At 44.3% G+C, this 14,571-nt stretch overlaps 1 protein-coding gene across 3 annotated transcripts in view; it reads left to right on the forward strand.

Annotated features, from left to right (window-relative positions):
- nrp1a (neuropilin 1a) overlaps positions 1-14,571 on the forward strand; it is a 223,176-nt gene that overhangs the window by 125,081 nt on the left and 83,524 nt on the right. For all 3 annotated transcript variants that reach the window (XM_078233256.1, XM_078233272.1, XM_078233263.1), the window contains exon 7: positions 4,911-5,077. In XM_078233256.1, the coding sequence (XP_078089382.1) occupies positions 4,911-5,077 (167 nt within the window). The remainder of the gene's footprint in view (positions 1-4,910; positions 5,078-14,571) is intronic.

The raw sequence follows: 14,571 nt of genomic DNA on the forward strand, positions 1-14,571 counted from the left end.
ATACTGTGTGTCCAGTATTACTGCTGACAATACTGTGTGTCCAGTATTACTGCTGACAGTATTGTGTGTCCAGTATTACTGCTGACAATATTGTGTGTCCAGTATTACTGCTGACAGTATTGTGTGTCCGGTATTACTGCTGACAATACTGTGTGTCCAGTATTACTGCTGGCAATACTGTGTGTACGGTATTACTGTTGACAATACTGTGTGTCCGGTATTACTGCTGACAGTATTGTGTGTCCAGTATTACTGCTGACAATACTGTGTGTCCAGTATTACTGCTGGCAATACTGTGTGTCCGGTATTACTGCTGACAATACTGTGTGTCCAGTATTACTGCTGACAATACTGTGTGTCCAGTATTACTGCTGACAGTATTGTGTGTCCAGTATTACTGCTGACAATATTGTGTGTCCGGTATTACTGCTGACAGTATTGTGTGTCCGGTATTACTGCTGACAATACTGTGTTTCCGGTATTACTGCTGACAATATTGTGAGTCCAGTATTACTGCTGACAATATTGTGAGTCCAGTATTACTGCTGACAATATTGTGTGTCCAGTATTACTGCTGACAATATTGTGTGTCCAGTATTACTGCTGACAATATTGTGTGTCCAGTATTACTGCTGACTATACTGTGTGTCCAGTATTACTGCTGACAATATTGTGTGTCCGGTATTACTGCTGACAATATTGTGTGTCCAGTATTACTGCTGACAATATTGTGTGTGTGCCAAGTTTGCCATTTCAAGCCGCAGTATCCCTTTTCTATGGAGGTGCTATCACTTCCAGAGATAATCTCAGAAACACCAAGGCACACACTAATCTCTAAACAAAGCTTTGACATGTATGTGAAGAAAAGAGTGTTTCCCCTTTTCCATCGCTTCAGTCGACATCTGGGCCTTATTTCTAATTTCTGAGGACAATATTACCTTACTTCTGAAAGGATTAAGTAGTGTTGAAAGGAAAATAACCTGATGGCTCAGTTGGTTAATGTAGAACTTAACCCAGTAGGAATTTGGCTTTAGTCTCCAGAATGTGATGGCTGAAGACGCTGGAAAAATTCAGCAAGCCTGGCAAAATCTGTGGAGAGAGAAACAGAAGCTGGAATTCTCCAGCTGTTCATGCCGGCGGGACGTTCTGGTCACTCCCAGGGTCCATCTTCACCATGGGTTTCATGACGGTGTGGGGTGAAATCAGTGCGAAATCCCATTGACGCGGCTGGACCAGAAAATCTCACCAATGGTGAATGACGCGCTGCCTCCCACTGTGAGAAACACGCCGCAGGGAGAGCAGAGAACCCCGCCCCCCCCCCCTCCCCCGCAGAGTTAACATTTTATAGAATCATACAATGTGGAAAAGGCCTGTTGGCCCATCAAATCTGCACCGACAATATCTACCACTAAAGACGTGCTAATCCCATTTTCCCGCACTTGTCCCATATCCTTGAATATTATGGCATTTAAAGAGCTCATCCAAAATAGTGTCATTGGGTGGGATTTTCTGGCTCCAGTCACCGCAAGTCCGGAAATTCCCGCCCGAGATCAACGGAGCTTTGCATGGTCCTGTCCCGCCCATTACGATTCCCGTGGCAGGCCGGGCGGGAAAATTCCACCCATAGAGTCTAAGTTAGAGACATGATTTGATGTCCTTTTGCCAGAACACCATGTTGACTCATCTCAGTTGGGTCAGGAACACTTGTGCTGCAGTGGCTTCTATAAGTCCCTCAGCTAAGGAATGGAAAGTCACCCAAAGTTCCTGCTATCCAGAATGCCAATAGCTGCAACTTAGATTGCAGTTTTAACCCAATGAAACATCCCAAGGCACTTCACAGGGGGCATAATCGACAAAAAATATATACAAGTCCCAAAGGAACAGCCATTTGGACAAAAGCTTGATTAAAAAGTGAAGCCTTAGGAAAGCATCTTAAAAGAGGAGAGAGGGGTGGAGAGGAGGACAAATTTAAAGAGGTTTTTAAAATTAATTCATGGGATATGGGTGCCACTGGCTGGCCAGGTTTTATTGCCCAACCTTAGTGGCTCTGCAATCACATGTAGGCCAGACCAGGTAAGGATGGCAGATTTCCTTCCCTAAAGGACATTAGTGAACCTGATGGGATTTTCCATCAATGGTTTTATGGTCATCAGTAGATTCTTAATTCCAAATTTTTTTAAATTGAATTCAAATTCCACCATCTGCCGTGGTGGGATTCGAACCCACGCCCCCAGAATATTAGCTGAGTTTCTGGATTAATTGTCTACAAATAATACCAGTAGGCCATCGCTTTACCAGAACTTAGGACCTGGACAGCTGAAAGTATAGCTGCCGAAGATAGGATGAAGACAGTGGGAGGTGCCCAAAAGGCCAGAGGGTTCACAGAAGTTACAGTGCAGAAGGAGGCCATTAGGCCAATCGAGTCTGCAGCAGCCACAATCCCACCCAGGCCCTATCCCCACAACCACATGCATTTACCCTAGCTAGTTACCACTAAGGGGCAATTTAGTATAGCCAATCCACCTAACCCACACATTTTGGACTGTGGAAGGAAACCGGAGCACCCGGAGGAAACCCACGCAGACACGGGGAGAATGTACAAACTCCTCACAGACAGTGACCCAAGCCGGGAATTGAACCCGGTCCCTGGTGCAGTGAGGCAGCAGGGCTAACCACTGTGTCACCATGCCACCCTATTGCCTGGGCTGAGAGGATTAGAAAACTGCGGAGACTCGGAGTCAGTGGTTGACCATAAACCCATTTGAACACAAGGAGAAACATTCTAACATTGATATTTCGCTAGATTGGGAGCCAGTGTGGATTCACAAGCACAAGAATGATGGCTGAATAGGATTTGATGTGAATTAGGATATCAACAGAAGAGTTTTATATAAGTTTAGAATTACAAGAAGGTGCAAGAGGTTGAAAGCAGCCACAAGCTTATCTGTGAATATCCCGATAAATGAACATTCAAAACCCATTGGCTTGGATCTTCCTCAGAGCTGCTCCCACTCCAACAACTTTACTTTGTCAGAAGCCCAGAGGCAGTGGGGAGATGGTAGCATTGTGGTAATGTCACAGAACAGTAATCCAGAGACCCAGGCTAACGTTCTGGGTACAAATCCCAGCACATCAGTTGGCGGAATTTAAACTCAATTAACAATTCTGGAATATAAGGCTAGTCTCAATAATGGTGACCGTAAGATTATTGTCAATAGTTGTAAAAACCCATCTGGTTCACTAATGTTCCTTAGGGAAGGAAATCTGCTGTCCTTACCTAGTCTGGCCTACATGTGACTCCAGATGCACAGCAATATGACTACTGACTACCCTCTGAAATGGCTTAGTAAGTCACTCAGGTCAAGGGCAATTAGGGATGGCCATCAAATGCTGGCCCTGTCAGCAATGTTCACATCCCATGAAAAGAATAAAACCTTGTTACAGTATCCCAGCCAAATTAGCATGTGTTCCTGGTGGAGTGGAAGCAGCATTGAAAGGTTTGGTGGCCATTTGCTCGTCTCTCAAGTCAGGAATGGGTGCAAGAAGAGAGCTTGTGGAATTGTACCTGTGCTGAAGTCAGCACAACGGAGGAGTGGAGGAAACTGAGGGTGGAAAATGATAATTCCGCTCAAAAACTTGCTTGAGCATTTTTACAAAAAAAATCTGAATCGAACAATATAATAATTGGTTCCCGAGACTGGACCAAACAGAACAGAAGAAGGTGATTCTCCCCATTGTGCCTTTGTCCGGCCTTTGAAAGTGATATCCTGTTAGTCCCACTGGAAAAGTGCGACAAAACAGTTTATAACACAGTAGAGCACTCCAAACCTGGCATCCAAAGGACTAGAATCCGTGTCAGATTTTAGAACTTGCTGGTTTTCAGGGGGAAAAAAATCAGAACGCCTTAATTCAGTGAATAGGACACACAGGAAAACCAACTGATATGGCCGCAAAATACATTAGATAATGGTCATGTTGCTGCTAATACTAATTCACGTCTTACGTATTGGATTGGATAACTCTTTCTTGCCTCCCCAACTTCCCTCCATCAGTGCGCCCTGCTTAAAATGAGAAAAGATCAAACAAATTTCAATTATGTTAAAAATACCTTTTTGTTGTAACAGAAATCTATTTTTTTTTATTCATGCAAGATTGCACAGCGCTCTTTAATAACTCTCTTTGAACTGACTTGGACCAGCTGTAAGAAAGCAAACAATGTCCATGAAACTGAATTTTGGGTAGCAAGTGTAATGTTTGAATTTAAGCCTCAAAACTCAATACCCAGTACTGTAGCAAGAATAGGCTATTGTGCTGTTCCCAAGTGCTGTACCTAGCCATATATTCAACATCATTGGATTCTGCAAGAGTCATTTGTTCTTCCTATGTGAATTCAACTGCATGTGCCACATCTGCACTGGGTTGGGTGGGGTCAAGGTTAACTGGAATACAGGGAAGTCAGGAGTGCAAAGCCAATCAGTACTTGGCCAGTACAGGTGGCACGGTGGCACAGTGGTTGGCATTGCTGCCACACAGCAATCTGGGTTCGATTCCTGGCTTGGATCACTGTCTATGTGGAGTCTGTACATTCTCCCCGTGTCTGCGTGGGTTTCCTCCGGGTGCTCCGTTCCTCCCACAGTCCAAAAGAGTGCTGGTTAGATGCATCGGCCATGCTAAATTCTCCTTCAGACACCGGAGTGTGGCGACTGGGGGATTTTCACAGTAACTTCATTGCAGTGTTAATGTAAGCCTACGTGTGACACTAATCAAAATAAAAACATCTCTGAGCTGAGTTGGTTGGGGTCAAGGTTTGCTGCAGCGCGCGGGGAAAAAGCATCCAGTTTTCAGACACTGCCAGTTGTCGGGCAGTGGGATTTCAGGTACTCTTACCTGTTTCTGTTTTTCATAACTAGGCTTTCAGTGTAATGAATCACTTGGCATGGAATCGGGCAAGATTCGCACAGATCAAATTTTGAGTTCCAGCAATTATAATCACAACTGGTCCCCAGAAAGATCAAGACTAAATCACCCAGAAAATGCATGGACACCGTCTACTGACTCCAGCAAGCAATGGATACAGGTAAACATCGTGATGAGATTCCATTTTGCTCACACTGTCATTAGTGAATTGCAGTCATTAAGAAGCCTTGTGGTTGCAAAGACTTCTCAGGTTTCCACTATGGAGTAATAAATAAAAATATGCAACACAGAACATCAGTGGGAGAGTCTGGAATAAGAGCACATGGCTACAAGATAAAGGGCCAACCATCTAAAACTGAGGTGAGGAGAAATTTCTTCTTGCAGAGGATGCTGAATCTCTGGAATTCTCTGTCCCAACGGGTAGTGGAGGCTGGATCCAGAAGTATTCAAAGCAGAGATGGGTATATATTTGATAGATTGAGGAATAGAGGGCTATGGGGAAATGGCACAGAAAAGGAGTTGAGGCCATTAAGAATCAGCCATGATTTTATTGAATGGTGGGCAGGATTGAAGGACCTGGTGGCTTACTCCTGCTTCTGTGTGTGAATGCGTTTCTTCAATCTGAACATCAAACAAATCTTCTGAGCCGGTAGTTTCCTCCTATAGCAGTCACAAAACAGGGGCCAATGGAAAATTTATGATAAAATTTCCTTTTCAATAAACATACTGACAGAATGCAATATATTTCCACATTGTTACCTGTTCCATGTTTTTTAAAAAATTTGTTTTACTGAGTAAAATTTGTGTTCATTGTGTTGGGGAATGGACAAGGGCACCTCAAAGTCTGCAGCAAGCAAGTGTGATGTCAAAAAAATACTTTTTCAGACAGTAAGTGTTTTGGGTCTAGACTGCTCTGCCTGGAAGTCTGGTGGAGGCAGCTTCAATCGAGGCATTCAAGAGAGCATTAGATGATTAATCTTTTTTAATTCATTCGTGGGACATGGGCGTCGCTGGCTGGCCAGCATTTATTGCCCATCCCTGGATTCCCTTGGAGGGTAGTTGAGAGTCAACCACATTGCTGTGGCTCTGGAGTCACATGTAGGCCAGACCGGGTAAGGACGACAGATTTCCTTCCCTAAAGGACATTAGTGAACCAGATGGTTTTTTTTCAAACAATTGACAATGGTTTCATGGTCATCAGTAGATTGTCAATTCCAGATATTTTTTATTGAATTCAAATTCCACCATCTGCTGTGGCAGGATTCGAACTCGGGTCCCCAGAACATCAGCTGAGTTTCCGGATTAATAGTCTAACGATAATATCACTAGGTCATCGCCTCCCCTGAATAGAAACAATGTGGAGGGGATGGGAAAAGGGTGGGACAATGGTACTATGTCATGATGCTTGCTTGGAGAGCTGGTGCAGACATGATGGGCCAAATGGCCTCCTTCTGCTTCGTAACAATTCCGTGATTCTGTGAAGTGCTCCTCGATCAGGTACTGGTGGCAAAGTCAAAATATTACAGATGCTAAAAATCTGAAATAAGAACAGAAAATGCTGGAAATATTCAACAGGTCAGGCAGCAACTGTGGAGAGAGAAATAGAGTTGAACCTCTTATCAGAACACACGTCGCCGATCATTTTGACTTCTTTATTCTTACATGGGATGTGGCCATCACTGGCAAGATCAATGTTGGTTGCCCACCCCTAATTGCCCTCGAACCGAGAAGCTTCCTAGGTGATTTCAGAGGGCAGTCAAGAGTCAACCATGATGCTGTGGTTCTCCAATCACACGTAGGCCAGACCAGGTAAAGATGGCAGATTTCCTTCCCATATTGACATTAATGAACCAAATGGGTTTTTAACAGCAATCAATGATGAATAAATGGTTACCATTACTGAGACTAGCTTAATAGTGCTGACTTATTAATTGAATTTAACTGCCAGGGTGGGATTTGAACCCATGCTCCAGAGGATTAGCCCAGGAACCTGGATTACTAGCCTAGTGGCATTACCATCACACCACCATCTCCCCATGACTTTGTGGGGGTCATATTGAATCAGCAGCCCATTTTATTCATTCCCCAATCCCTGGCTCCATTAACATCAGTACTTTCATTTTACCATTTAACATGACTTTGAATCTTATGAAATCACCACATTGGTAGAAGATGTAGCCTGCACAGATTTTAAACATCACCATCTTGTATGGCAAACCCTATAGAATTGATTTGAAGAGGAAACTGACATGGTCAATGCGTAATGCATTGAATGTAGTGTCCATGAGCTTAATGGGAGCTTCGGACAGGAGATTATTAGGACAGATTAAGGGTGTCGAATAAGGAAGATGACAACAAGTGGGGTTAAAAATGGGTGGGAAGGGAGAATTTAGCAAGAAGCAGGCTGTTTACAGGATCAACGGTTAAGACAAAAATGCCGACATTCAAAATCAGATGGGATAGGTGGGTGTGCGGTTAATGGATCAGTAGATGAAAAGATACGAGAACAGGTTGGGTAAATATAAATAGAATTATTGGCTGGTATAAAGGATAAACACTGACACAAACTGTTGGGCCAAATCACGTGTCCGTGTTGTAATGTGAAGTGCAAAATTATATTGATTATAGAATAACACTGATTTGAGAAGGGGGCTATTGGCCCACATCAAGACAGAGTGAGGAAGACAATGTTGTTTTTGCGAAGCTATTTTTGAGTGACACCTTGTCGTGAACGGCAGCTGTAATGAGCTTGAGGCGTGAGGTGGATTAACAAGTTTCACTGCTTAGAAACGAGCGTGATTATATGTACATGACAAGCCACAGTTAGAGGCTGAAAACCTAACAGTTTTTTAAAAATAAATTGTGCAGTGAAGAGTAATCCAGTAACTGAAGGTAACACAATACCTTTCTGCTTTTGGTAAAGAAGAGACATTATTTCCACTGGGGGTTTTCAGTCTGAAAATTCTTCAATTTGACAGAGAAGAGCGAACGTGTTGCTGGGAAATTTCCAGGTGTCAGCATCACAGTAGAGCGAGGGTGAATTTCCTTACGGAGGAGTTCTTCTGATCATCTGCCATAACTATGGAGCATAACCATGAAAGCTGTCGAAAAATAGTGGAGACCCTGTCAACGCTGAATTTTAGAAGCAGTCAGCAACAGCCTCTCACAAAACCCTCACTGCCGTACTGTCATACTAAACACGAGAGTGAATTCATGAGGGCAACAGAAATTGCAAAGACCCTGTCAATGCCATTATCCTGAGGTTTCTCCAGCTTCTGTGATGAGGTTATCTTAGCGAGGTTATGTTAGTGGGCGGCACGGTGTCACAGTGGTTAGCACTGCTGCCTCACAGCACCAGAGACCCGGGTTCGATTCCCGGCTTGGGTCACTGTCCGTGTGGAGTTTACATGTTCTCCCCATGTCTGTGTGGACAGACCACAGTCCAGAGATGTGCGGGTTAGGTTGATTGGCCATGCTAAATTGACTCTAGTTTCAGGGGGATTAGCAGTGTAAATATGTGGGGTTATGGAAATAGGGCCTGGGTAGGATTGTGGTTGGTGCAGACTTGATGGGCCAAATGGCCTCCTTCTGCACTGTAGGGATTCTGTGACTCTAGCCATTTGGGAGAAACCCCCACCCCTTGAAAATTCACATCTAACATGTGTGAGTACAATGAACCTTCCATTTTGATTGGACCTATCTTATATTAAACTGATCTTTCTCTGCACCTTAGCTATGACTGTAACATTACATTCTGCACTCTCTCCTTTCCTTCTCCCCTATATACTCTATGAACAGTATGCTTTGTACAGCCGCAAGAGACAATACTTTTCACTTATACCAATACATGTGACAATAATAAATCAAATCAAATACACTGTAGAAAAGGGGCAGGATTTTACGGCTTCGCCCGAGGTCAGTGGACATTTCCATTGTCCGTCCCTCGCCCGCTCCGATTCTGTGGTGGGCGAGATGGTAGAAGTCCAGCGACGGTGTCTGCCAGTAAAGCCATCACATTTGTCATTATAGCCTCAGTTGCAACGTAATGATAAAAAAAAGATTTGGATCAATTCACAATTTCTGTTGCCCTCGTGAATTCGCTCTCGTGACCAGCATGACACAATGGCAATGAGGGCTTTCTGGGAGGCTGTTGCGACTGCTCCTAAAACTCAGCCTCTTCTGAATCTTCCCACTGGGGTAGACAGTAGCCCCTTAAATCACTTTGCAACTATTTTGGTATTGGAAACAGTGCAGTTGTCAGAGTTATTCTCTCTCTGTGAATAGGTTGGTCATTGTTTTAAACCGTGCCAACGAATTTCACAGAGAAAAACAAATGTATTCTTACTCAAAAGTATCGCAAAGAATTAAGGTTGGTAATAGCTGTAATGTCACAGTCAGGCCTAATCCCCAGAACAAATCAGCTGTCAGGGGTAAGAGATCCCACATCTGTTTTTAGTTTCAGGTCTAATTCTGCTTTTTGTATTGACTTTATAATTTAAAACACCATTATCATTAATCCTTAACTGGAGGCCCAAGGAAAGGTAAACATGAAATTCATTACTGAATTATTCTATATTGATTCTGATTTGAGGCCATTTTTGACATGCCAGAGGATTAGCATTTCATTACAATCAGCCACTTATTCAGTGTTTTGTAAAATTGACTTTTTACTTTGTTATGTCTTTTCCCATTACTAATATGTTCAAGGTATGCGATGGTGGAACCACATTCTTCCATCCACGTCATGATGGGAGACCACCTTTGTGAAAAACTTTTCGACAACCCTTTTTCAAATTTGTTAAAAACACACAGATAATCATAGAATGGTGACAGCACAGAAGGAGGCCATTCAACTTGTCGCATCTGTACCAGCTCCCTGTCCCCATAAACCCTACTCTTTTTTTAATATCATTCGGTACTTGTCCAATACACTCTTGGAAGCTACAGTTGAATCTGCCTTTGTCACTCTCTCAGGGACTGCATTCCAGATCCTAACCATAGTCATAGGGCGGGACTTTACAGCCTTGCTCCGGCGAGATCGTAAAATCCTGCCCGTGGCCAACGGGGATTTCTGGGAACCTCACCCGCCCCGGAATCAGGAAATGGCCATAGAGTTTTACAGCACAGAAAGAGGCCTTTCAGCCCATTATTTCTGCGGGGCCATTAAGCACCTATCTATTCCAATCCCACTTTCCAGCACTTGATCCATAGCTTTGTATGCTGTGATGTTTCAAGTGCTCATATAAATGTTGTGAGGGTTCCTGCCTCTACCACCACAGGCAGTGAGTTCCAGATTCTCACCACCCTCCTGGTAAAAACAATTTTCCTCAAGTCCCCTCTAAATCCCCTGCTCCTCACCTTAAATCTAGGCCCCTGATTATTGACCCCTCCACAAAGAGGAAAGGTTTCTTCCCATTTACCCTATCTATGTCCTTCATGATTTTGTATACCTCAATGATGTCTCCGCCCCCCTCAGCCTTCCCTGCTCGAAGGAAAACAATCTCAGCCTAACCAGCCTCTCCTCAGAGGTGAAACACTCCAGTCCAGGCAACATCCTGGTGAATCTCCTCTGCACCCTTTCCAGTGCCTTACAGCGCCTGGGTTCGATTCCCACCTTGGGTCACTGTCTGTGTGGAGTTTACACATTCTCCCTGTGTCTGCGTGGGTTTCCTCCGGGTGCTCCGGTTTCCTCCCACAGTCCAAAGACGTGCGGGTTAGGTGGATTGGCCATGTTAAAATTGCCCCTTAGTGTCAGGGGGATTAGCTTGGGTAAATGCCTGGGATTATGGGATAACGGGGACAGGGCCTGTGCGGGATTGTGGTTGTCGATGGGCTGAATGGCCTCCTTCTGCACTGTAGGATCCTATGATTGAAATCCACCTAATCTCCCCATCTTTGAAATGAGGGAGGAAACCGGAGCACCCAGACGAAACCCACACAGACACGGGCAGAACGTGCAAACTCCACACAGACAGTCACCCAAGGCCAGAATCGAAGCCGGGTCCCTGGAGCTGTGAGGCATCAGGGCTAACTACCATGCTGCCCCTTTTGTACTCTATAAAGCTCAGGACTCCTTGTACTTTTTTTTTGACCACTGACTCAAACTGCCCTGCCACCTTCAACAATGTGCGCACATAGATCACATCCAAAATTATCACTGTCACACTTAAATTATTTTTAAAAAATTAATTCTTGGCGGGGGCGGGGCGGTGGGGGGTGTTGTAAGGAAAAGATGGCATTTATTGCTGTTGAGAAAATAAGGATAAGCTGCCTTCTTAACCGGCTGTAGTCTGTGGGGTGAACATGCTCCTGTATTGATGCTGAGATAGTGAGTTCCAGGATTTTAACTCAGTGACAATGTAACATCATCTTGATGAATCATTTCATGGACACAATGCCCTTTCATATAAGTGGCCAACAAATGTAAATCACCGGACACAACACGCTTCCTTTCATCTGAAAAAACCTGAAAGAGAACATCTTCCTTTTCTCAGCTTGCCCGGGTTATATTTTTGAAGAAAAAGATCTCTAAATTGTGTGCAACAAATACATTTTCCCGACTCAAGTAATTTTTAGAAATGCATTGAATGTTGTGGAGCTTCAAAGAAGTAGCTTGTTGCTGCTAGATGACGGATGTTGATAGCACATTGATCAGAGGGAATGTGCCCTTTCAGTCTAATGGTGTCAGTGCAGTTATGAGATCATCTTCGAAGTGGATGTAAAACCTTCCAACTTATTTTTCAAATACAAATGCCTACCTGGAACCTGCATGTTTTTAGCCTCGGCCACAATGTGCTGTGGGTTGACATTTAATCAGCATCCTTCACCTGGGCAGCACAGTGCCACAATGGTTAGCACTGCTACCACACAGCGCCAGGGACCCACTTCGGTTACTGTCTGTGTGGAGTTTGCACGTTCTCCCCGTGTCTGCGAGGGGTTCCTCCGGGTGCTCCGGCTTCCTCCTACAATCCAAAGGTGTGTGAGTTACGTGGATTGGCCATGCTAAATTGCCCCTTAGTGTCAGGGGGACTAACTAGGGTAAATGCATGGGGCTATGGGGGTAGGGTCTGGGTGGGATTGTGGTCAGTGCAGACCCAATGGGCCGAATGGCCTCCTCCTGCACTGTAGGATTCTATGGATCTAACATTCTAAATTAAAAAATTTTCTTCAATAGTGTGACTTTCATTGGCATCGCATTGGAAGGTTTTGAGTGGGACAGGCTCGGCACCTGTTCCATTTGTAGTAATTTAGAAGGGTCCCTAATTAAAGGTTAAAGTTTATTTATCAGTGTCACAAATAGGCTTACATTAACACTGCAATGACGTTACTGTGAAAATCCTCCAGTCACCACTCTCCGGCGCCTGTTTGGGTACACTGAGGGAGAATTTAGCATGGGCAATGCACCTAACCAGCACACCTTGGGAGGAAACCAGAGCACCCGGAGGAAACCTGCACAGACACGGAGAGAATGTGCAGACTCCGCACAGACAGTGACCCAAGCCGGGAATCGAACCCAGATCACTGGCACTGTGAGGCAGCGGTGCTAACCACTGTGTCACTATGCCACCCCATACAGCAGAGGCCTAACAACCGCTTTTGGTGGTCACTCAAAACGCCTGCAAAGTTGCCTACAGCAACGTGACAGTGCCTGTAATTTAGGTACTGATAAAGTATGGAACCTTGAAATTGGGTCCTTTTTGGATTTTTTTGTATGCCCAGAAGTGAGCACAGCAACTACCCCAACATGCTTAAAGCCCCTTACTTTTAAATAGACTATTACAAAACTACTTGGAGTATTGTATAATGCTCTTCGGACTGGAGTTGCTCAGAACAACTACATGCTTTGAAGTTATTCGAACGTCTTCAAACATCAATGGCAGGCTTATGATAAGTGAAAGATAAAGACTAATGTTAAGGGTTTGATATATGATAGGTTCTATATCCAGGCAGCACAAAAGCGATGTCAGATCTTTAAGGATGGAAGATGAGCTAAGCCCTATGCAGGAATTTGATACAGCTGGAAGGATTTCAGAGGGCAGGAAGCTGGAATCTTGAGGAAATCCCAAGTTGATATGTTCTGACGTCCAGATGAATCTTGTTTCCCCACAACAATGGAGGTTTGGAAGAAATAGACTTTCCCAGTCACCCCTTTTCCCTACACAGCTGCATCACATTGCAATGTGTTTTTTTAATATTCATTCATGGGACAGGGGCGTCACTGGCTGGCCAGTATTTATTGCCCATCCCTACTTGCCCAAGGACAGTTGAGAGTCAACCACATTACTGTGGCTCTGGAGTCACATGTAGAAACATAGAAACATAGAAAAACTACAGCACAATACAGGCCCTTCAGCCCACAAAGTTGTGCTGAACATGTCCCTACCTTAGCGATTACTAGGCTATAGAAACATAAAAAAACTACATGTAGGCCAGACCAGGTAAGAACGGCAGATTTCCTTCCTAAAGAACATTAGTGAACCAGGTGGGTTTTTTCGACAATCGACAATCGTTTCATGGTCATCAGTAGATTCTTAATTCCAGATATTTTTTATTGAATTCAAATTCCGCCATCTACCGTGATTTGAACCTGGGTCCCCAGAACATTCGCTGAGTTTCTGGATTAATAGTTTAGTGATAATACCACTAGGCTATTGCCTTGTTCTCATGGTTCCTGACACGATATTGCCCTCACAGTCTCCAGCAACTCACCCGCCCAGCAGTTAAAGTGTCCCTTATTTTATTTCATACAAGCTGCAGTGGTCACCGATGTTCATGGGGTAGGGTCATGGGGGAAAGGCTGGAGTTGGATTGGCAACAAGGGTGGGAGGCTGGCTGTTGCCATATCGCTCAGTCAGGCACAGAGTGCCGTTATCCCCTTAAAGGCCTCAATCCGTGATGGAGCAAGTAGGCCGAACACGGGTCTTCCTGTCACGGACTTAACCACAGCAAAGGAGTGAAGGCAGCAGGGTTCCCATCACTCAACTGATTAAATCCCCCCCCACCACCAAACTCACCACTGGGGAGAGTATTAAATTCCACCATTTGTAACAAACGTGACTTACTAAATTCAAAGCAATGCATCAGCTTTGGCATAAGAAACCAGGACAGAGGAGTAGATTTTTTTTAATCAAGTGAGTTTTTCTAATCTGAAATGCTTTGCCTGAAAGGGTGGTGGAACCAGATTCATTAAAACCATCTAAAAGGTACCTGTTAGATGAAGGAAACATTTGCAAAGCTTTGGGGAAAGAACAGTGGTATGGGACTAATTGGATAGCTCCTTCAAAGGGCCGTATGGCCTCCTTCAGTGCTTCCTTCTTCTGGCCTCCTTCTTTTGATTCTATTTCTATGGGGCCTTTTAATCAAATTATTCCCCCCCCGTTCCTTCCAATTCCTTCAACCAAGGAAGTACTTCCTGAGTAGCGGCTGCAATATTGAACTCCATCTGATCCAATTGAATCCAAAGGAAGCCAGATAAAACTGAACACTGAAGTGTTGCATTGACCTCAAGTCCCAGCTGGGCCGGGATTAGAACAGTTTTCTGGAAATCCTCATGCTGAGACCCAAACCAGCTACGCATGAACAAAAGTTTTACCTCGAGAAATACTGAGCCACGAGGAAGCCAGAGACCTCTCTGTGTTAATTTTTTGTGAAACA

This window comes from Mustelus asterias, chromosome 2 (assembly GCF_964213995.1).
Source record: "Mustelus asterias chromosome 2, sMusAst1.hap1.1, whole genome shotgun sequence".
In the NCBI taxonomy this organism is placed as follows: Eukaryota; Metazoa; Chordata; class Chondrichthyes; order Carcharhiniformes; family Triakidae; genus Mustelus; species Mustelus asterias.